The 25,237-nt window shown below is 43.1% G+C and overlaps 2 protein-coding genes across 2 annotated transcripts in view; one reads left to right on the top strand and one right to left on the bottom strand.

Annotated features, from left to right (window-relative positions):
* sycp2l (synaptonemal complex protein 2-like) overlaps nt 1-559 on the top strand; it is a 33,120-nt gene extending 32,561 nt beyond the window's left edge. The window contains exon 34 of the transcript XR_012988100.1: nt 480-559. The gene's annotated coding sequence lies outside the window, so the exon portion shown is untranslated. The remainder of the gene's footprint in view (nt 1-479) is intronic.
* On the bottom strand, nt 46-21,155 carry elovl2 (ELOVL fatty acid elongase 2). The gene is made up of 8 exons (XM_076291051.1): nt 21,005-21,155; nt 13,278-13,341; nt 10,432-10,619; nt 3,325-3,402; nt 2,771-2,942; nt 2,364-2,488; nt 1,607-1,741; nt 46-642 (listed from the first exon to the last, which is right to left on the bottom strand). The coding sequence occupies exons 1-8, from the start codon at nt 21,005-21,007 to the stop codon at nt 520-522; spliced, it is 888 nt and encodes a 295-aa protein (XP_076147166.1). The 5' UTR covers nt 21,008-21,155; the 3' UTR covers nt 46-519.
* Between the last annotated feature and the right edge of the window lie 4,082 nt (nt 21,156-25,237).

Below are 25,237 nucleotides of genomic sequence, written 5' to 3'. Positions count from 1 at the left end.
TGTAAAATCATCTGCCATAATCAGATGGAGGGATCTTGTTGTGTGTCTAAGGCAACTTTAGTTGAATGATAGCTAAAATGTGTATTTTTGTAATGTTATACTTCACTTCATGTTCTATGAGGAGTTAATACATGGCTTGGCTAATATTCCTTGTATGTAACCAGTAGTATCACTTTATTCATAAAAAATAGTATTTCTGCTTCCTCCATGACTACGTGTCTACACTAACAAGATGTACAGCAGTGGATATAGTAGTAATGTTCTGCCATTAAATGTCTCACAATGTCAATGGGATTTATCTCCAACTTCTGTCCTGAAGGAAGGGAAAGCACCTTCCCATGCAATCAATATGAGTCACTTTAATTAATAAAAATCTTGAAAGAATTAAAAGTTATAAAAGAAAGAAAGAAATCAAGATCAAAATGGCAAAAATAAACAATCAAAAAATGATAATCCCTGCTTTTGTTCTACTTTCTCAGCATATTTAGGTTTGATACAATCATCTGCCCCCGAGGCAGGTCACTTGACCTTTTGCTTTGTCGTGGTCCCATTGACGTAGGCAAAATGGCCATTTAGATGATGAGAGCTGACGTCAGCATCAGTCCGATTTCCCTCATCCCTGGGTGTCCTTTTCCTGTATGTCTGGAATAAAACAGCTCATTTGAAAATTAACCCCACGGGACGGCTGAATAAGGGACAGGGCATTCTCCTCTTCCCCCTGACCAATTTGGCTAAGTGAGTAAGTGGCCTTCTGGTTACAAGACTACATGCCACTACATTCTGACTCAGGACATGAACCACTAAGTCACCCTTGTAGCTTATGTCTTTTTAATAACCATCTGTTTCTGCAGCCAGGGCTCTGACATGCATTTACTTAACACTGTTTAATAATGAATGTGTTGCAGCGCTTTCTCTTCTATATATTGTAGCCCCCCTCTCTGACTCATAAGCTTCCTATGCCACACTTTTTGGCACTGTTTTCTGCTCTTGAGTCTATGGAAAACACATTCATGAATGTCATATGCCAAATTCATGAATGTCATATGCCAAATCCAACATCTTAATGCTACTGTGTGGATTTGATTTGTTTAAAATGTTCAAAAATAACCTAGAAATATCAACAGAATATGAAGAAACTACTGTTTGACATATTGCTAGAAATGCCGTTGTGTTGTCTAGATTTCCACTGAATTTAGCATGCAAACCAGCTAGCGCTGGGATGGTTCTCTTTTGTAATATATCATCGTACCACTTGTGGCCATTGTATTATGCAATGCAAGTGAAAGGAGTGTCGTGTGGCTGTGGTCAAGGCAACTGGAATCCTCACAGCTCCTCAGAGCCATGACAAATGCCTTCAGCTTATTTCATCATGTTCTATTGCAATGTTCTTTTGACATTATAATGACATTAGCAAGGTACTGCACATCATATTGAAGAAACCTGTGTAGCATGTTGTATTTTGTACATATTAAAATCTTCAGGATTATATTTACAATGTATGAATTTACAGAATGTCATATGTTACACTCTTATGGCATAATTGCAATGTGATATATTCTATAATATGAAGTTTTTTTTTAGCCTAATGGTTGAAATGATCCTTTACCTGGATGTAGAAGTTGATGAAGAGAATAACAAGAGTGAACATGTAGCTCGTCTGGAAGAGTAAGCAGCCAGTGGGGAAGCCACATGGCACGATGACCGCACTCAGCGTGTGACTGATGGTCAGGAAGAACTGAATCTGAAATGGGAATCAGACAGACACATGCTTACTCAGTGACTCAGAATATAAATGGGCAAGATTACTAAACACAAGCTACACAACAAAACACAAACAGCACGTTCAGTGTGGCCTTAGAAGTGTGATCAAAAGAAAACAACTGCATTAGCAATGTGTTCAATGAAACAATCATACAATGAATTGATAAATGAAACAACATATAAAAAGAACAGTGGTGAACATAACCTACTGGTATAAGTATATATACTTTTTTGATCCCGTGAGGGAAATTTGGTCTCTGCATTTAACCCAATCGGTGAATTAGTGAAACACAAACAGCACACAGTGAACAGACAGTGAGGTCAAGCACACACTAATCCCGGCGCAGTGAGCTGCCTGCTTCAACGGCGGCGCTTGGGGAGCAGTGAGGGGTTAGGTGCCTTGCTCAAGGGCACTTCAGCCGTGGCCCACTGGTCAGGGCTAGAACCGGCAACCCTCCAGTTACAAGTCCAGAGTGCTAACCAGTGGGCCACGGCTGCCCCAACAAACAATGGTGGGACAAACAATGGAAATAAAAGATTACAACATCTCACAAAACAAAGCCAGAGCAACTGTAAAGACTGAGACCAAATGGTGTACTGACCAGCTGGGCCTGCGTCAGGTAGCGTTTCCACCACAGGTATTTGTGCATGGAGGGGAAAGTGGACAGGCCGTAGTACGAGTACATCATCACGTGGATGAAACTGTTCAAGGTTGGCCCAAAAAAACCTTCAGACAGATTAGACACAGTAAGTGTTGATACTGTTCATGTGGAAGCATTATAGTTTTGGTTTAACTTATTCATAGGTGTTTGTTGACATTCGCGTTGTGCAGTGCAAAACATGAATGTTTAAATCCTGTTTGATATGAACATTGAAATTGAAAGTATCTTAAAGTGAGAATGTTAAAGATGTTTGTCACATACAAACTGTGAATGTCATACAACCACAAAATATGTGGAGCATCTAATCGACAACAGCCGTTTGCTTTTACAGTAAAATGCTTGCTTACTCTGCCCACAGGGGATCCAGTTAAGTACACACCACCAGATGTTGAACATGGAGGCATGGTGGTACACATGCAGGAAGGTGATCTGACTGTTCTTCTTCCTCAGCACGAAAAAGATGGTGTCCATAAACTCGATGAGCTTCGAGAAGTAGTACCACCAAAGCACTCTGGCCACCTGTTAGAGACGAGGCACGGTCAATGGACTTTAGTTGTCAAGCAGTTGTCAGTTTTCAGCAGTTTACAATATCATGATGTGTCTGAAACTAGTTCAACAACGGAGCAAAGAAAGCCAGTCAGCTTCCCTCTGCTACACTGATTTCAGGTTGAAGATCACATGAAAACTGACCAATGAAACTAGAAGCACAACATTGTCTACTCCACTCCTACATTTTGAAGGGTTAAAAACATGAATATTGAAATGCACATGACAGAATTTCAAAGGAAACTAAAAAATACCGGTAATCGGTCAGTGTACTCAGTCAACATGTTGGTCAGTGTGTGAAGACATGTGTAAAGCTGGTGATGAAAGATGAAGGGTGTGTTGCCCTGGAGCTCACCCTGACGTCTGCATCTCCTACTTCGCTCAGACCCTGGCACTGGAGTCGATAGCCAGCCGCCCAGGTCGATGAGATGAGCTGAGGACCAGGAGACAGGTCAATCGATGGGCTTCCCTGATCCCCTGCCGCTAATGAAGGTGTCCTTTTCACTTACGCACAGTCTTTCTCAGTGTTGCTGACTCACACACACACACCACACACACACACTTGTACACACAGGCCACAGGCAGACTCTTACACATTATTCATACTCTTTAGTTTTCTTCAATTCAAAGACCACTGGCATGACAGAAAAAAATCTAATTTGTATTGAAACATTACTACATTCATACAAGTACAAATATATATGTGTGTATGTATATACATGGATGGACAGTATTTATAATACATGTATTTGAAATATGTATTTCAAATGCAAAATAGTATTTTGTAATTTGTATTGTATTGGGTTGGGTTGAAGAAAATGGCTTTGTATTTTGTCATGATATTTTAGGTGTGTATTTTTGTTGTTTAAAAATAATGCCAAATATGTTTGGTGATGTGATGACATCATAAAAATGCAAAACAATGAATGTAGCCTCTGACTGGTGCTGACTGTCATTTTACCCAGAGTTGTGGTGATCAGAAAATGAGATTTAGAAAGATGATCCAGTGGCAGATGAGTTGGTTTCTCACACACACAATACACTACCTTTCACACCATCTTGAGAGTTTCTTGAGAACTTTAATCATTCAATCAGAACACATGGAACTGGTTATGTGGTTGCCCTGCAGCATAGCTCACTCTTCAATCAATAACACCATTTAGTGCGTACACGGTACCCAGTTAAAAAACAACTAAAGGGGTCATCCTTCCTGATCAACAGCGACACAGTGTAATATCATTACATTACATTTTGGCAGACGCATTTTTAGCCAAAGCGACTTACAACATGGTAAACAGTTTATCAGTTTAATATCAAGCAATCTGGGCATGCATCGAAAATATCAGAGACTTGTCTCCACTTTGTTCCACTTGACAAGTTTAGTTGTGACTTTTTTAGTGCTTCTCTGATACAGTATTTAGGCTATGAAATGTAGCAGGCAGGTCAGAATAGTTGATCTGTTAACGTTTGTAAGTTAGTTCATGGCATGACTCGTAAGCAGAGAAAAGCTGTTGCTCTCAAACACTGTCCACTTAATGTACTGATAAAGGAATAGATTAAATAGAAAGATTGTGGAAGGTTTGCAAAGTGATTTCATGCTTCCTTTCAAAATACAAAAAAATACAGTATTATATTTTGATTCATGGCGTGGCTACTTTATTTTGAATTTTATTTTGATACACTTAAAATTAGGGTATTTGATATTTCATAAAGTTTAAAGAGGTCAAACAAAGCCTAAACATAAATTAAAATACTATAAAATATAAAAAAACAAATGATAAATACCCAAGGATAAGAATGAAGATTACATATATATATATATATATAGAGAGTGTGTGTGTGTGTGTGTGTGCATGCATGTGTGTGTGTGTGTGTGCGTCCATGCATGTGTGCATGTGTGTGTGTGTGTGTGTGTGTGTGTGTGTATGGGTGTACAAGTGTTTTACTGATGGATTGACTCTCCTCTATGGCAGGCATCTACATATCTATCTACGACTCTGCAAATATCCTGTTCCTCATCTCATCTTGTTTCATCTCTCTATCTCTCTTCCTCACACACACACACACACACACACACACACACATTTCTCTCTGTCTGTCTGTCACACACAGATACACCCACTGTGTGTTTGACTCTTAACTCTCCCATACTCACTCTCTCTCTCTCTCTCACACACACACACACACACACACACACACACACACACACACACACACACACACACACACACACACACAGAGAGAGAGAGAGAGAGAGAGAGAGAGAGAGAGAAATGCGCAGCAATCATCATCAGATCAGGTGGGTCTAATTGGATTGAGTGCTGAGTGGGGTGAGGGTTGAATGACATAATCTCTCATGAAGAGGGACTGAACCTACGTGACTGTCCCCTTTTTCCACCTAGTGGAACACCCGAGGCCCTCGCGACACGTCTGCCCAACTAACACTCCATGCTCCTGCATGTCTGGCCGACCCTGTGTAATATGGAAAAGACATGGGCCATTGCCATTAGGATCTCTCCTTGGCAGTGCCGAATCCCTACGATTGAATTACATCCTTTATAGTTGTGTGAGGGTTTAACACAATCTCCATTACATAACAGTAATACTTCACTGCTGATGATGTGGTATAATTTACTTAATGCTAGACTGGATGGTGGTAGAGTGAATTACACAAGCAGTCTAGCACATGGGAGATGCAGCTAACTAACTCAATCATGCAAAAACATTAGAGGAAAGGAAAGATGACCGATTTTAGTCTTTTGGCTATTCTATGCTATAACTCACTACGATGCACTATATATACCTTTATTATACGGCTCTTCACAATGCTAGTAGAACGCTCCATTGACTTGAATGGGATTTCCCAAAGTTCTAGCGGTAAGATATATCATGTAATTACCGCTGCAAACATATAATTACCGCTGTCAATGGCAATGGGTTTTGTGCTTACGATACGTCTTTCATATCACTACGCAAGGACTGGAACTTCATTCAAACGTGAAAGCAGACGGTTGATCAGCTGTGTTCTAAAGAATGTTTGATTCAAGTTCAGCAGCGTGTGTTGTTGCAAACTATTTGTTTCTCAGCAAATGCCACGATGAACGGTAACAAATAGGCTAGGTTATGTAGGCTAAAGTCATATCGTGGGGAGTTTATTATTTCGTTTTGGCAAGTAGCCGTATAATAAGCGGGATAATGTATAGAACGCCGGTCATTATAGAACTGATATGTAAGGGATAATGTATAGAACGCCGGTCATTACTGGGAAAATAAGTCCCTTCAGGGCGGAACAAGACCCCTCCGCTGCGCGTCGGGGTCCGGTTCGCCCTGTCGGGACTTATTTTCCCAGTAATGACCGGCGTTCTATACATTATCCCTTACATATCAGTGAAGCAAGGCCATATAAACGTACATCTGTGACATGCAGGGAAGAGCTCATGTAGTTCAACTCATGATTGTTTCAGGATGTCCAAGTCAAAATTGGCTTATCAATTGGGGGCCACTTGACAGGAATGTCCCAGGCCGGGCTGCTTTATGCGGCCAGTTCGCTCCTGACAAAAAGTGTGACAGGAAAGGAGGAGAGAGGGTAAGTGAGAGTTGCCGAGGGAACCGACGGAGTGACACACGGGGGAGTGAGAAAGAGGGAGAGAAGAAGATAAGATGGAGTGATATGGACAGATGGACAGAGAGAGAGATGAACACTGACACAGACACCCAGGGAGAAGCAGATGGGGAATAAAGAGGGTAAGGGAGTGGAATAGTATGAGGGTAAGGGAGTGGAAGCTCATAGTGACTCTCTACCACTCTCTACAAGTTTCTTTCTCCATCTAGTGTGAGACAGAGAGAGTTCTACTGTATCTGACTGTCACGCTTCAACTTCTCTATCTTTCTCTTTGTGGTAGACTGCAGTGTCCAAGCACACACACACACACACACACACACACACATCACTACTAAGCTCTAGTACGCCTTCATTCAACCCGCAAGAACTCTGAAAAGTTAATAAAATACTAGATGTATCGCATAGCGGTACAAAATATTACCGCCGCTCAGTCCTGTACATGCTTTCCGCGAAAATAAATCCCACTAATCAATTTGTCTCCATCTTTTACTCCATCCCCCACTCTTGAAACTTTTGTGTATGCTTGTTTGGCATGCCTGTGTGTGTGTGTGTGTGTGTGCGGCTGCACAGAAAGTAGCCTACTGGCGCTGAAAAGGTGAATAGATTGTAGAATAGCCAAAGAAGTTGTAGCATTATTATAAAACCTTTCTAAACAATCACAAGTAGGGCAGTTCATCACAGTTCATCCATTGCAACTGGATTGATGAAAGGTCACTTACCAGCATAATGTTATTTATTTATTTATTTATTTATTTATTTATTTATGTATGTATGTATGTATGTATGTATTTATTTATTTATTTATTTATTAATAAACAAAAACAAAGGTCATTTTTGGATAGATGGATTTTTTGTGAATGTTTCTTCTTCTGCATAAGATTTTAGTCATCTTTAGTTCATGTGATACTATTGTCAATGCACAAATTAAGTAACAGTAGTCTGAAACGAAATGCTGTTTTACATCTAACCCGTGGTGCAAATAACTGACATGTCCAAATGGGCCTTGATGAAATGCGTCGCTAGACTGTTCATACACATTTTAACGGGCCAAAGTTGAAGAGCTGTTGTCCGTTGTTGTTCGTGCAAATATAGGCTGATTCATGTTCCCTTGCATTGTGTAACTGAGGTCCATGGCTTGTCTGGCTTTCACCAGACCAAGCTCAATCTTTTAAGAAATCAAAAAATAAATAGCGGGCAGATCAGGCTGGGTTCACCCAGCCTAGTCCATAGGCGCCCGATATTGTTTAATTTTCCGATTGAGATATCCACGCTCTGGTTATTCTAAATGCAAAAATGCATCAGGGAGTTATGACAAAACTGTAACTAACAAACTAGATCCTAATAGAAAGCTGTTAGCTTCCCTAAGCTACAGGTAGGCCTATAAGGTAGGCCTATTTACAACATAAATTGTCAATAGGCTATGCTGGCGACACAAATAAAATCTCATTTGGAAACCAATGGCTTATGCCTTACAGTATCAAGCGGACTTAAACTGCCATATCGTGCGAAAAGTTGTAGGCCTAATAAAATTCACGCAGCTCCATGAGTCAAGGAAAGCGTGAATGAAGTAGCCACTTCTAAATGGGACCCACTACACAGTAGCTTAAGGTGTGTTGCTAAAGCAGCCATAATGAAATGAAGGTGTCATTGTTTGGATACTTCACACACACGTGCTTTTTAATCTCACAGACTACAACTACCAAGCTGAAATCAAAGCACATCGATTCCCCTCTCACACCCTGCACGCACTTAAAACAAATAAACAGGCGTCTCAGTCTCACGCATGTATAGGCAAAACTGTATCAGACCGGTGTAACGTTGGTAAATCTTCTATTGCACAGAATGATTTTTGTAGCACTTGCAACAAATGACAGTCGAAAGATACAATTACAGTGCTGCTATCAATTTGCTTGGTATAACCGCATTTATAGTTTTCTACAAATGCAATCAAATTGGCCTCCATCACTTAACCAACGCTAACGGTAACATTATTGTACCTAGGTCCTTATTGATATTATAAGATTAACGTACCTGCAGTAAAAACCAAGCATGTCCGATAAACATTCTCAGATTTATTTAGAAGAAATGGGAATTACATTTCATGTGAACATCGTCCTATCCTTATTAGACGTTCTCTGCGATAAACTACAGTCCTTGTAGGAAGCGCCCATTGTTTTTCCAACCCACTTTTAACTTCCAACAAAATTACGTCTCACTGCAACGATGCGCCATCTAGTGGACAAACGACTACTTATCGCCAATACTGGAAATCCAGCCATGATGATGATGATGAATATTTGGCTTTCTTTTAATCCTACTGAATTTGTAATTATGTATCGGCCGTTCTAATACCAATAGTATGTGCGTACCTGTGTGTGTGTGCATGTGTATATGTGTGCACCGCCATCTACAGGTCAATGAGTGTACAGTCACTAAATGTACACATAACATACATTTTTTAGACCCCCCCATGGATGAAATTCTACGAAACTTGGCATACCCCCAGAGAATGCCAGGTCAATCATACACATACATTTTGGTGCAGTTCTGAACATCTTAACTGAAGATAGGGGCGATTAAAGCAGAATGATATTGCATTTTCATTTTTTACCGGGGGGGTGCAATCACAAATGAGTGATTATGGGCCAGATTGATGTGGGCCCTTGAGACCAACATACCATAAAAAATTCTTCATCCTCAGTGCCACGGTTCAGGTAGTTATTTAGGAAAAACTGCTTTTTTTGCAGTTCGGGGGGCCCAGCACGGGGGGGGAGTGGCCCCCGGGGACGAAACAAAATTTTTCCGTAAAAGTCTAGTTGGGCTACATACCCACCAAATTTCATGTGCACCGGTGTTTCGGTGTCCCGGGTATCGTTGACCAAAAATTCAGGAAGTAGATGACGGGGGGAAAAAAAAGGAAAAAAAAAACTTTGACAATCATTATATGACCGCTTCGATTAAACACGCTTTAACAGCCCTCTAGAGCGCCTGTGTTTTCTTCTGAGATATTTTATTCATGTGTTTTTTTTTTTCTTTTTACTTCTTTTGCTGACGTGCCTCTACTTATGGCAGTTTGGCCAGGTGCAGTGGCAATGGTGTCATAATAAAGACACGATAGGTACAAGCAGTGTTCTCTCTCTTACACCTTTTACACTGCTGGGGATGACCCGCAAATGAACTAGTCTCAAACACTCAAGCCTATTACTCAGAGAAGAGATTACACACACACACGCACACACGCACACATAACACACACATTCTTTCAAGGTAAGTAACCTGGTCAGTGGTTACATTGTCCTTGACCCTACCATAACATTCAGTTCTGTTTTTATGGCATGGCAGTCTATGAAGCAATCTACAGTATCTCTTGTGTTTTGGTTTCACAGTCCATGCAGCCTACTGTACATACTAGCCATTACTTTGCCAGGTGCAGTGGCAATGGTGTCATGATAAAGACAAGAAGATACAGTAGGCACATGCAGTGTTCACGAACACTCCAATGAACTAGTCTCACTACAAACAGGCAAACACACAAGCCTTCCCTACAGTGTGAAATTGCATGGAGAAGAGATACACACACACACACACACACACACACACACAAGGCATAAGGCAAATAGCCTCATCAGATTGTCCTTGACCCCACCATCACATTCAGATCTGTTTGTATGGCATGACAATTGTATGAAGCAATCTCTTGCTTTTTTTTATTTCACAGTCCACGTAGCCTATATATTATCCAATGCACACACACACACACACACACACACACACACACACACACACACACATACACATAGAGAGACACATACACAGAGCACAAAGCTTCAACAGGCTTACCTCAACTAACATGTAGAAGGACAACATTGTGACTGAGAAGTTGTAGGCCACTAAGACCCTTTTGAGGGAGTAGGCTGGTCTGTGCCTCATGTAGAGGGGGCCTAGCAGCACTATGAGCAGATAGAGGAGCGTGAACAGGACTGTGGGCAGATAGGAGTCCAGTAGGAGCCATCCTCGCACTCTGGGATCTGAAACAAAAGTGTTTGGTACTTACAGACACATAGTAATGGTCAGGTGTCAGCGTTATACTTCTGTGGGCTCAGGTGCACGATTACGCAAAAAGGAAGTGTTGACCAGAAGCATAGCCAGTTTCAAGAAAAGTAGACAATGTGACTCATCCTTCCTTCATTCAATAATGAGGCAACAACCTCTCTTTTGCGCAAGAAAAATAAATAAATAAACTAGATGTACCGCAGAGCGGTACAAAATATGACCGCCGCCCAGTCCAGCACATTTTTTCCACAAAAATAAATCACGCTGAAAGGCCTATGAGTCTAACTGTCTCACTAAATTGCATTATCCACACTCAATTCTCACTGGTATCTGCTAGACAACAAGTACCAAAACATGATTAGTTCATATATTTCACATGTAAAATTCATTTTATACAACCCGACCCCCATCTTGCCTGTTCATAATTCTGAGAAATTCTTGAATTGTGTGCATGTGTGCGTGTACATGTTTATGTTTATGTGTGTGGGTGTGTGTTTGCCTGCATACTGTATGTGTGTTTGTGAATGTGCATGCATGCGCACATATGTCTACTGTGTGAGTATGTGTCATACGTATGATTACTGTGAATGTATGTGTGTGCGTGTGTATCTGTTCATGCACATGTGTGCACATGGAATGGGTTAACATGACCCCTGGAGGCAAACATACGGAAAAAATTGGTCATCCTAGGCCCTACGGTTCTCAAGATATTCACAGAAAACTGTGTCTGCCCTACCCTCCTTTCGGGGGGTCCAGTACAGCGGAGGGGCTACAGATCAAAACAAAAAACGATGGGGTTACATGCCCACCAAGTTTCGTGTACCCCGGTCTTTCAGCGTCCCAGGAATCCTTGTTGGTGTACGGTCACTAAATGTACACATAAATTATTTTATTGTAAGACCCCCATGAACGAAAGTTCACAAAACTTGGCATGCATTCGGAGGGTGTCATAATGATCCTACACTTTCAATTTCGTGCAGTTTTGACCATGTCAGCCAGAGATATTGTGATGAAAACAGATCAGAGGGGGCTACAGATCAAAACGAAAAACGATGGTTCCATGCTATCCATATGGGGTTACCTGCCCACCAAGTTTCGTCTACCCCGGTCTTTCAGTGTCCCGGGAATTCTTGACGAACATTTGGACATGCGAAAAAAAAAAAAAGAAAAAAAAATCTGACTAAACCTATATGACCGCCGCTTCGCTGCGCGGCGGTCATAATAAATAAAGTGCCATTACCACCAAACATGTAAATGATACAACACAACCTCTATTTTTTTTTATATATGTTCTATATTTCTATATTTTGATATATGTTCTATATTTCAGTCTCGCACTTTAATGTCTGTATGTGGTATGTCTGTATATATTTTTTTTTTTATTGTCTATGGCTATGTCTATGTCTAAAGTATGTCTATGTCTGTATTTAAAGTATGTCTATGTCTGCATGGGAAAGTAAGAAACTAAATTTCAATTCTTTGTATGACCAGTGCATGTAAAGAAATTGACAATAAAGCCGACTTGACTTGACTTGATCAGTAGCCTATGAGGAGAGAAAAGCAGCATACAGTAACTTCAGAGACAGGTCTTTCAGTAGAACCACGAGCAGGAAAAGATGGTGAAGTGGTGGTGTTGTCCCTAAGTTACCATTAGCTAGATGTTGTTTTCTGTGCCACCGGAAATGCCTTAGGAACACACATGCTTGCTTATGCAGTTGAAAGGGACTATGTAAAGACCACCTGGAAAGTGGCCCATAGGCTTTGAGTTTGAGAACCCTGTTTTAGAGTCATTTGGTGGCCGTAGGAAATTTGAGTTTGAGAACCCTGTTTTAGAGGCATTTGGTGGCCGTAGGGAATTTGAGTTTGAGACTCCTGTTTTAGAGGCATTTGGAGGCCTGAGCTGGGGGAGACTGATGTCCTGCGGTTTCAGGCCACAGTGGTAGTGCATTGATATTCTTGTGGGTGCACTGTGAGAGAGGAAAGTTTTGGCAAGACAGCTCTTAGACAGCAAAAGGCTTTCCGAGGTCAGAGTAGAGAATGGCAGTGAAGTCTGTGGCTGATCCAAGAGTTTCTCTCAGCATCAAAATGGACCCTGCGTCCAGCTGAGTATGACAGACGTTTATTCAGCCTTTGACTCTGGTGAGGCTGGTCACAGTCACTCAGGCTCTCCAGTCTCCCGACTGCCTTTTTCACCTGAGTTACCAGACTGTGTGTGTGAATCAGATTGAAGTTAAAGTGGTCTGTTCCTAACCCAAGTACCAGTATAGTATGAAAGTAAAACTGAAAGAAATTTAAAGCTAATTCATCGTATAGGAATCAATGTTTCATGCCATTATTGCAACATTCTTTTTCTTGTTTCACATTTTCAGGTTCCCCCGGAGGCTTCTCCATGTCTGTCTAAAGTTGACGTGGTGGAGGACAGATTTGTATTATTTATATTAGGTAAAGGGGAATAAAGTCTCTGACCTGGTTTTGATTGTACTGAGAGATGAGCTACAACTAAGATGCTTAGATGGCCCATTGTTCAATCAGTGCTTTTCACAACCAATTCTTTACTAACTCCTTTATCTTGTGACATAGTCAGGTCAGGTGTGACACCGTAATGAGAGTCGTGCCACAGCTGTGGGACTTACCTCTCTCTCCAAACAGGCGGTCCACGGCTGAATTTAGCCGTCTGTCTAGCGTGCTGAAGTAACTCTGAAAAACACAAGAAAGAAAAAAAAACAGGACATTTGAATAGAGTGTGAATATGCAGATGAAACACACACACATACACACACACACACAGCATGTGAGACTTAGGTGCTGGTGAAGGGTATGAGTTCAATTCCATGGAAACACCCAGCCATCTTGGCTCTCATGTTCTGTATGGCATGATGTACTGTACTACCACCACCATGCACAAGTATACACGGACTATGTTATACGCCACTTAGTTATGTCTAGTGCAGATGGGTCACCCTGATCAGAAAGGCCTCCCTTTTCAAGCTGGTACGGGTTTTTTTCAAGAGCTGCATTTCAGTTTGAGTTCCGCTTCGGAGGAGGGCATCATTGACATACTGCATGGCGTGTTGTTGTATATATGTATACAATGGCTGTAGGGGCTGAGCACTACGCTTCACTGACCTTCAGTTCAATATTGATCCACGGCCCAATCCATGGTGACCAATGTCATCAGGTTACGACCCACAGAGCAAATGATCCGACTCATATCCGCTAGATATCTAGATTCTGATGCTTCATGTAGAGATACAATTGTGTTGGGATAAATGACCAATATCTGGATGGGACACTTCATATCTTGGAGCAGTTCTGGCCTATTTCAATATTTGTTACTATCTACCGGACATGGCATGATCCCCCCCCCCAGCCCCCAAGTACAACAATCAGGCCAACCTCTGGATGTGTGGAGGATTAACCATATCCAGTGATGCCACATGAAGAAGAAGAAAAAACACAAATTTCCTATCCTCCCTTCGCGGGCGGGACTCGGGAGGGGTAAAAGACGTTTTCGCTGAGGTCGGCCTTTTTCGAGACTCTCTGTGCCTCACTTCCAAGAACTTCAGTGACCATCGATCCGATCGGGCCCGTGGTGGTGTACAGTGTCAACAGTCCGGAGGGTGACCTGACACCGGAGCAGAGACCAAGGCGTGATGCTGAAATTTCAGTCCCATGTTCTCCCTCTGTGTGTGTGTGTGTGTGTGTGTGTGTGTGTGGGGGAGGTAAGGCCCCTGGGGTTGTTACCCTTGGGCATCAGATTTCTGCACTCTACTCTGCACTCCACACAATCCCCAGTGTTATTAGCAGGCACTCTGACAGTGTCTAAATGAAGAAAGGGTGGGATTCTTGAATTCTCAGTAGACCTATGACTTATTTTGGAAGAGCTTGAAGAGGTTGCTTTTTTCCTTCAGCGCTTAGTAAAAAGTCAAGTCAGACTGCTATTGTGGGGCTGATTTTTTTACAACCAAATGATAAGACATTGAAGACATTGACATTGATGAGCTTCTCCTGCCAACACTGGTGTTGTTTAGTGTAAAATGATCCATCATATCCTCCACAGCAGCGTGGAAGATGTCTGCAAAACAGACACTTCAGAACTCTTGCATCGCAAACGTATAATATGTCTGTAAATTGAATTAAACCATATTATAAAGATCACCATGCAGTTGCCATAACATGGATCTGAGTCACTACAAAATAGTGAAAATGACAGCGTGAAAGAAGCTTTCCTGAATAGTCTCACTCTATCCCATGGCAACCTAATAGCCTACTTTTAGGCCCGTACACACCGAGTTCAATTTTTCGGACGAAATATTCGCACAAAATTACGCAGCCTATTAAACACATGCATTCGTATTGTAACGATTTGATAGCGACACACACAGTTGTCCAATCAAAAGGTTTATTAGCTGAGAACGAGAGCAGGGACACAGACACAGAACACAATACACACGGGGCAGGTCAAGTACACACACACGCTACACATACAGGGGAGGACGCAGCCCCCCACACAAAAAGGATCACACACGAGGGAGAACTAAAAGGGAAACATGTTACAATAAAGACGCTAACATTACACTCATAACTTAGGAGAAATACAGACATAAACCCCCAAATGTTCGCTCCCGTATCCCAGCATGCCCTGCGTGGGAGAACGCTAACAATGTCTTGTGCGCCGACGTTACATAGCTCCCCCAACAAGCCATTGCCGTCCTCGGCAATGACCACGAGGTAGCCACATGCTAACGTCGGCGCGCGTCGCCCGCCACTCAGTCCAGTGCGACAGTACCGCCAACTCACGTGGGGTGCACGCCGCAGGAGCTCACTCAACAGGGAGCCACGGTGCTAGCAATCTAGTGCGGGCGTGCTAGCAGTCACGTGGCCGTCCCCGCTCGTCACCAGCTCCCTCTCAGCAGCCGCCCTCAGGCTGCACTTTCCGCGGCGTCACCGCGGCACTCCTCCTCTGAGGCACCGACTCCACAGCAACCGGACCACGCTGAGCTCTCCCGCTGCAGCTACCGTTTTCGGCGTCCCTCCTCGCAGAGCCGACCTGCTCTGCTCCCGGCCCGTTCCACTCCCTCGCGGCCTCAGCGAAAGCACGACCCCCGAGATGGCCATGCTATCGAACTCCACACAACACATTTTTTTTTTTTTTTTTTTTAAAGGCGCCGGCCAACAGGCCAACTAGAACGGGCGCCCACACAGCACGGTGCCTCTCACACGCACCCAAACGTTTTAAAGTTCAGAGGGCCTTTCCGTCGAAGCTGCCCCACCGTCGTGAGTTCACTGCCCCGAGAGCCTCTGCCAACCGTCCGTCGTCCAGGAACCTCTTCCTCGTCGCTCTCCCTCGGCTCTGCTCACGCGTCGCGGCCACCGCCAGCTCCAGCCTCGAACCGCCCGGCGCGGAGTCACTGCCGGCGTCGTCTTCTCCGTGAACGCTTCTTTAGGCCCCTCTTCCGGCAAGATCTCCTCCCATGGCAGCAGGCAGGTCCAGACGACAGCACCTCTCCTCCGTCGGCAGTAGCGATAGAAGGCCCCGAGCTTTTTAGCAGCCCTCACAAGGGCTCTCTCTGGATCCTCTTGCGTGGGCCTCCACCCAGTTGTGAGGTCTCCCGCTCCCAGCTTCTCTCGCTGAGCGGATGCCATGTTCGAAAGTCGCTTCTGACACCAATGTAACGATTTGATAGCAACACACACAGTTGTCCAATCAAAAGGTTTATTAGCTGAGAACGAGAGCAGGGACACAGACACAGAACACAATACACACGGGGCAGGTCAAGTACACACACACACTACACATACAGGGGAGGACTCAACCCCCCACACAAAAAAAATGGATCATACACGAGGGAGAACAAAGGGAAACATGTTACAATAAAGACGCTAACATTACACTCATAACTTAGGAGAAATACAGACATAAACCCCCAAATGTTCGCTCCCGTATCCCAGCATGCCCTGCGTGGGAGAACGCTAACAATGTCAAGGCCCGTACACACCAGATACGATACGAAATAACAGTGCGAAAATGCGAAAAATTTGTGTGCGAAATTTTCGCACTCAAAGTGTACACAAGTCCGATGCGATTATTTTAATATTTCGCATTCTATTTCGCACACTCACGTCACGCAGGTTCACACAGCGACTTTCAGTAAGCAGGGAGAACTCATAAAATCATCAAGATTTGAAACAGATTATAGCCTTGATCATTCATGGAACCGTGCATTGGCTTGAGAGGTGCTGGGGAAATTAAAGCTTACGGACATCCTTCCCATCCCTTGTCTATTATACTTGTGGTATTGTGATAATTGTGCAGTCGAACCACTGACGGAACACATAAGTTGTTTGGGCTCATTAGTGCACCCATACACCCATCCCACTACACAACACACACGCAACCAGATTCTAACGCTAGGCGGGAAGGGACATGATTAACATTGGCAGTAGTTTAAGGAGGATATACGCTTTTATAGAGTTAAGCATTCTTCCTTGAGAAACATTTGAACTCTGAGTCCGGGTAAATAGACGGACACAGAGAGGTCAGCAGGGAATGACGAGCTGATTTTGGGCTGAGCTCAACGTTGCGCTCTGCCCCACATTGAGCCCAGCCCCGATCTGCAAGCTGCAGCCAGGGGTGCCCGCATATTGGACTCGAGGTATGCCATTTGGGCGGACTGGTGTAGCCTAACAAGTTGTAGGGTAGGCAAGGCCTCATTTAAAATGTTACATGCCAAAATGCTATACGCCAACACGCTATAAAACGGCCATAGCCTATATCATGTACATCTCACGAAACCATTTCACACGCAGGCTACGTCAAAATGCACTGCTGCAACAAGTGGTAAAAATGTATCAGCTTGTATGACGATGATCCAACACACAGCAAAAGCTAATAATGATTGCCTACCAGTTATGAGCTTACCTTTATAAGATCCACAGAAAGTTTTTCAGAGTTTCACATTGGGCTACTTCACTTATGAAGCATAAAGCAAAGTTAACGCACCAGTAAATGTGAGGCAAAATTACGATAGTGGTAGCCTAACCCAGGTAAAAAAGTAGTATACTTTAGTGTGTTAGAAATATGATTAAAGTATATGAAGTATAAAGCAAGTATGCTTACACTTTTTGTACTTTATGTAAAATATGTTTAATGTGTACTTTTAGAAAGTATACTTCAAAGTAGATGTTATTAAGTTCAACTTCAGTGTACTAAAATTAAATATACTTATTGTGCAATATTCAAAGCGTTTTTGTAATGTACTTTTAAAAGTGTACTTTGTTGTTAGTGTATTTTAAATGGTAAAGAAGTTTATTTAGTTTAAGTGTATTAAATTGCTAATACTTAGAGTTGTAATATAGTGTACTTATGGAAAGTATATTTTTTTGGTAGGCCTAATACATTGTTTGTATAGTTTCATAGTCATCTCACCTTTAATAAAATACTAATGTGTGTAGCCTTTAGGCCTGATATGTCAGCCTCATGCATCAAAATAGTAGGCTAGTGCCCTTATGACTCCCCATTGAAAATGCCATTTGACCCGAAAACGATAATAGGGTTGTATTGGAAACAAAGGAATCTAAGGTAATCAAATGCAGAAAACAGGGTGGTTGCACTCATATCGGTGCCAAGGTGCACAACGCTTTAAGGAAAGACTACCTGGCCAGGTCTACCCATACCAGGATGGCAAACAGATGGTGTCAATACAAATTTGACCCATAAAAAGTAAATGTCAAATAGATACAGATAATCTGTATTAATCTCATCATTGCCAACGGATTTCTGTCTAAAATATTGTTTATCTTGTAAAATGTTGTCCATCATCTTTCTGTTCACGGACAACAGAGACAAATTCTCTAATACCAAGGTCAATGCATTTGACTGCTGTCCAGCCCCGGGTTGCCACCGAAAACTTTATGCATCTTGGACTGGAAGATGGTGTGCTAGTAAGGAAGCTAGCTACCACAGCTTTTGCCACCACATTTCAGTGTTGGGAGGGAAGTTCACTCACTGCACAACTCTACCAGCTGTACCTTTCCTCCTCAGCCATGATCCGTAACCACCATGGTTTTCTTTTTTGGGCCAGAAGATATTGCAAACAAATAAGCAATAAATGATCATGCATTACAAATTTAGCCATGTTAGACTGTTAAGTTGTTGGCTTGTAGGCTGGGTGTCCAGTAAACAATTTCAAGCTTAGAGGGCAAATTATCTCACCTAGGAGGGTAAACAACTTTTGTTTTTCATGAAATCTGCATTTTGAATTGATGGTCTACCAATGAGGCTGTAGAGTATCGCGACACAATAGTGGCAAAAAGCACTTGCGCGATAAAACATGCATTCGGGTGTATTATATTATATATTATTTCACACACGTATATATTAAATGCGTGCGCGCAAATTCTCTCTGTGCGTGCGTGCGCACTCAGAGGAAACTGCTCCCCAAGCATGGAAGAAAATGCTGCGAGCGAGGAGGAATCTGACCAGCGCTCCAAACAGCCACTCGAAAAATCTATGCATGTGAAATAATATAATACGCCCAGATGCATGTTTTATCGCGTTACCACATCCAACTTGAAAAGATATGCTCAAGAGATCCATAACTTTCAGAAAAATGTTTTACCTTTGCTATGGATGAATATTATGTTTTGTTTTCATTCATGTCAATAAAATGTTTTTGTCATAATCAAAGTGTAATTTGTCATGTAACAGAATAGGTAGGAGAGTACTAATAGTACAATTTTAAATCACACTAATATTATACTTAAATTGCATGCCTTTATAGCCTAATGCTTAAAGTATCTTAAAACTATACTTTTATTAACATAACTGCAAACTTTCAAGGCACTTATTGTAGTCAGGAAGTACATTTGAAGTTAATTTAAAATATTACAGAAGCATGCCAAATGAATAGAAATGAGGATGATAAGAGTGTATTCAAAATACACTACTACACTATTATTAGTTATACTGTAATGCCTTTTAAGTACAGAAATTTCGCATGAAATGAGACCTTTGCGAAAAAAAATTTAATCGCAACGAATTTCGTCCTCGGTGTGTACTAATACGAATGCATGTGTTTAATAGGCTGCGTAATTTCGTGCGAATATTTCGTCCGAAAAATCGGACTCGGTGTTTACGGGCCTCTGTAGGCTACACACCGAGGACGAAATTCGTTGTGATTAAAAACATTTTCGCAACGGTCTCATTTTATGCGAAATTTCGCATGCAAAAAAGAGCTGTTGACCAATCAAATAATGATTTTGCAGGGTTCCATTGATGTCACAATAGAACGACGAGCAGAAAAAAACCTGATAGATTGGGTGATCCTACTGCTCACGATGACTAGTCTCCTTAATAGGCCTATATGCCAAAGTTACAAAGAGTTTATACATTACAGTAGACTCTCTCAGGTGTTCAAGAGTACTCCTGACGAACTTCTTACGTAGTGCGAACTCCTTACAGACAGCTTTCCCCACTTCTTACCACCGTCCCATTTTACACTCAACCAAAAATAATGAATGAGTCCAATATGCGGGCACCCCTGGCTGCAGCTTGCAGATCGGGGCTGGCTCAATGTGGGGCAGAGCGCAACGTTGAGCTCAGCCCAAAATCAGCTCGTCATTCCCTGCTGACCTCTCTGTGTCCGTCTATTTACCCGGACTCGGAGTTTTTCTCAAGGAAGAATGCTTAACTCTATAAAAGCGTATATCCTCCTTAAACTACTGCCAACGTTAATCATGTCCCTTCCCGCCTAGCGTTAGAATCTGGTTGCGTGTGTGTTGTGTAGTGGGGTGGGTGTATGGGTGCACTAATGAGCCCAAACAACTTATGTGTTCCGTCAGTGGTTCGACTGCACAATTATCACAATAGCACAAGTATAATAGACAAGGGATGGGAAGGATGGCCGTAAGCTTTAATTTCCCCAGCACCTCTCAAGCCAATGCACGGTTCCATGAATGATCAAGGCTATAATCTGTTTCAAATCTTGATGATTTTATGAGTTCTCCCTGCTTACTGAAAGTCGCTGTGTGAACCTGCGTGATGTGAGTGCGAAATAGAATGCAAAATATTAAAATAATCGCATCGGACTTGGTGTGTACACTTTGAGTGCGAAATTTTCGCATTTTCGCACTGTTATTTCGTATCGTATCTGGTGTGTACGGGAAACTAGAGCATATGACGGGAATCAAAGAAGGCTCTGAGCACTCCACAAATGTAATTACGGAATGGCTATTTTTATTGCCAGTAGAATGTTCACACTCGAGAGCACTAATACAGATACATTCTGTGTGATTCAGACATGTAGGCTACCTTTTAAATCCTGGGACAGTTAGAATGTGAGAAGAGCAGCCCGCTTACCATTTTTACCACCAGCTTGTTTTTATATCGCCGTGAGATGCAGAGAGACAGCCGATCCAGAGAGTAGTAGACGGGGACCTCTCTAGTTTGTCCACCTTGTTTGTTTCTTTGAGTATCCGCCCAAAAGCTAGATATATACTCTCAACCATCACATAGCCATCGGATCGGCGAGAGGCTGATGAGGCGATGCTGTGGGACGTAAGAACACGACAGGTTGCGTGGCCAATAGGAGGGGTCTCTCAGACCATCCGATAGGGCGGTGCATTCACCTAGCGTTAGCGTTCATGACCTAGCGTTCACGACCTAGCGTTCATGGCTTCGGAAAAACCCAGAGCCCGTCTACGGAGAGCCTGGCCACTCCGTATTAAGTCCCATTGTACCGAATTTTGGTTGCAGTTCCACCAGAGTTCCACTGGGGGCGATCGCCATGAGGGCAGAATGAATGGGAGTCAATGGAGCTAGACGGCTAAATTTGTCTCTTTCACCTTATTGTCGTTGACAAATCTCAGATTTGATTATAGTTTGTATAACTTCAGCATGGGTTATAGGTCAAAAGTTGAATGAACGAGTACTTATGTCCTTTTGATTTCTTACAGGTTGGGTCGTTGTTGCCCATAACCAGAGGTGGGCGAAGTACTCAATTTCAGTACTTAGGTCAAAGTACAGATACTACTGGCATGTTACTCCGATACAAGTAAAAGTTGCATATTCAAAATTGTACTTAAGTTAAAGTACTGAAGTACTTGATTTTAAAAATACTTAAGTATTAAAGTACAATTTGAAATTACATGTGTAAGGTTTAACTCTTAAATGCATGACTAGCTTGTATAAGCTGCAGAATAAGGGATTATAGAATGTTACAGAATGAAGAAACCCAACTGACAGAAAGAAAATGTTTATTTTATTTAAATTTTTGTATGCAGTGATGTGGTTTACTTTCGGCAAACAAAGCACGCATTTAAAACGATAGGAATCGTTCATCCGTTCAGTAAACTTAAACATTTTGTCGAAATACGGCCATGGGTGCGATTACTCGACAGGGCATCCGCCTTCATCTCCGTCTCCGTCTACCTCCATCTTGCTGTCGATTTAGGAATAGAGAACGGTTAGACGTTGAACTTGGTTTTATAGCCTAGCGCACAGATGTGACGAAACCCTGATTAGTGATAGGCTGTCACCTATGAACAAACCATCACATTTTAGAAGAGAGGGGAGGGGGGGACAGAGTTTCGATATAGGCTAGACCTAGTTTATTGAAAGTTAAAAGTAACGAGAGCCTTAACAGAAATGTAGTGAAGTTAAAAGTACGATTTTTGTCATTCAGATGTAGTAAAGTGAAAGTATTTTTTAAAAAATTAACTCAAGTGAAGTACAAATACTCAAAATCTGTACTTAAGTACAGTACTTAAGTAAATGTACTTCGTTACTGCCCACCTCTGCCCATAACACGCTAGCATTGTGCTAATGAATGACGTGATTGACACGTTTGAAAGGCTTTTTAGAACAATTAAGTGACTTTAAAAAATATAATACTCAACCAAGTGTATTTTCTTTGCCCCCCCCCCCCCCTCGAGTACAATATTCAAATTACTTGAAAAAAAATTATATCCCGAGAGAAGTGGATTTTGAGGGGTACAGCCAGAGACTTTCTAATGTGGAGACATGTCACGCCAATATGGCCGTTGTCTACACATATCCCACCCCTTCCTCGGCAAAACGTCGACATGTGAATACATTGAGCCAATCATGTGGTGTGATGTGAATACATTGAGCCAATCATATGGTGTGTTGTGAAGACATCGTGCCAATCATGTGTTGTGATCTCGCCGCTGGAGCAAGATTGGTGTCGTGAAGCCTTGCGCACGCGCAGTTCGACCCAAAGACTGTGCCCGATGAGTGCCCATAAAACGTTGGTATATGGCCGCCGAGTGGAGGGACTTGCCTAAAAGGACTTTGGTACAGCTCCATAGACCTCCATGCGTTCTGCACTCGTGGACGAGCGCCCTCATGTGGAACCACAGAAGGAACTGCAACCAATTCAGAAACCGGAAGTTTTCCGAGAGTGGCAGTTCTCCCCTTATTAGACATTAGGCGTGTTCGACTTGAGGCAGATCTGTGCAAATCTGACTTGATGCAATGCTTGCTGGTTAGAAATTGTGTCCGACTTCTGTCAGCCGGGGAGGGACTTACCACCGTGACACCATGTCACATGACCTTAAAATATCGCGGGAGTCTTAGCCTGCAGACAGATCTTGCAGTTGCCTTCCACGAGCTGCACGAGCTAAAACACGCCCTCATGACGTCAGTTCAAAGACGTGATAGGGCCATTTGGGAGGAATGTCCTCATGACAATTTTGACGGGAGTCTCATGGTGCTTCCTTATGTTGGAATATGCGAAAATAAACAGAAATCGAAGGGATACCTTCTTATGCGTGATTTCTTCAACAATGGTAGGCTAGCCTACTGAAAACGTTTGGATATTCTGTTATTTTCTGCTGTTGGCCAAATAGATAGATACACATATAGGGGAAACACTTGATATTGAATGTATGTGCTACAATGCAGGCCTGTTAACTATGACAACAGTGGTTTATTTAAAGCTACATTGTGTACTTTTTTGAGTTAATTCTTAGCAAAAACCCATTTGTTCTGTAGCGACCGTGCTTTGCGTAACCCCGGGCGCGCTCATGGTTGGCAGCCTGGCGAGAGGGGGGGCGGGACCCCCCGAGGAATATAGGCTACGGTTCGAGGAAGTTCTGCCTCTTTGCGTTCTGGGCCTGACACGGGCCGCTGTGTGTTACATGCTGCATTGTGTGCTTGTTCAATAAACCAGTTAATGAAACTCTGGCTCTTGGTAAAACGTTACACTGGTGTCAGAAGTAAAAATTATCGAAGGCCCCACCAGCAATGGCCTTTGGCCTCCCTCCTGACACCCCAGCTGTGCCCCCAGGACGAGAGTATGCCAGGAGACTGCAGGACCGCATAGAGACAGCCCACGACTTTGCACGCGTACAGCTGCAAAGCGCAGGGGCGAGGCAGCGCAGAAACTACGATCTACACCACAAGGGCCGCCACCTGGAACCAGGGGAGCTGGTTTGGGTCCACAGCCCGCAGAGAAAAAAAGGTCGTTGCCCCAAGCTGGACAGTGACTGGGTAGGCCCCTGTAGAGTGTTGGAGCGTCTAGGGGAGGTGGTATACAGAGTACAGCTACCCCCACGTGGCAGACGAGTGGCCATACATAGAGACAGGTTGGCCCCCTACCACGGGGATGCTAATCCCCAGCTCCCACACAGGCCCTCACAGACCCCCCCTAACAGCCCCCTCCCAGACACACATTCGGACATTCCCACCTCACCCCTCTCCCCAGTGCCACTCTCTCCCACACGTGTTATGGCGGTGCCTACTCGGCCCCAGAGGCGAAGAAAACCGCCGGCCCATCTGAGAGACTTTGTTTAAAGTTGTTGTGTTGTGTTGTGTGTATTTGTTGTTCCCTCAGGGTCGAGGAACTTTGATGCGGGGGGGTAATGTAGCGACCGTGCTTTGCGTAACCCCGGGCGCGCTCATGGTTGGCAGCCTGGCGAGAGGGGGGGCGGGACCCCCCGAGGAATATAGGCTACGGTTCGAGGAAGTTCTGCCTCTTTGCGTTCTGGGCCTGACACGGGCCGCTGTGTGTTACATGCTGCATTGTGTGCTTGTTCAATAAACCAGTTAATGAAACTCTGGCTCTTGGTAAAACGTTACAGTTCTTTCAAAAATATGTGCTCATTCATGTGTAATTATTTCCACCTACTAATCAAAGTATTCTCGTAAGTGTAGAATCTGCTATTCCAAATACATACGCGCGAGTCGCGCGAATGGCTGAATCCATGTTGCGCCTCCATCTTTGAAATACATTCGCCAACGAGGGACAATCCTGGAAATTCAGCTCCGCCTTTCGCGCTTGTAGGCAACAATCTTTGCATGATTAGTGTACTCGCAACTGCCGGCAGATTTGAAAGTCTGTTGAAGACGGAGGATTACACCTATGCTCGAGGACATGAAAAGGAGTCGCCAAGGAAGCGAAAAAGAGAATTAAAACGCCAACGCGACCGGAAAAACAACAGACTTGAGTCAATATTGGAGTGGCTTTTCTAAGATGGAAAGAGCTCGTGAGGAGCAAGGATTTTAAAAGGGACGCCGAAATTGCCTGCTTTCTCCTCGACAGGTAATTCGGCCTATTCGTGTAAACATATA

The sequence above is a fragment of the Alosa pseudoharengus genome, unplaced genomic scaffold, assembly GCF_046254945.1.
Source record: "Alosa pseudoharengus isolate Yale_2024_CS ecotype anadromous, Long Island Sound unplaced genomic scaffold, YU_APseudo_1.1 YU_APseudo_1.1_scf_18, whole genome shotgun sequence".
Taxonomy (NCBI): Eukaryota; Metazoa; Chordata; class Actinopteri; order Clupeiformes; family Clupeidae; genus Alosa; species Alosa pseudoharengus.
Note: the sequence above shows the minus strand (reverse complement) of the source record. Positions and strands in the feature narration are given on the sequence as shown.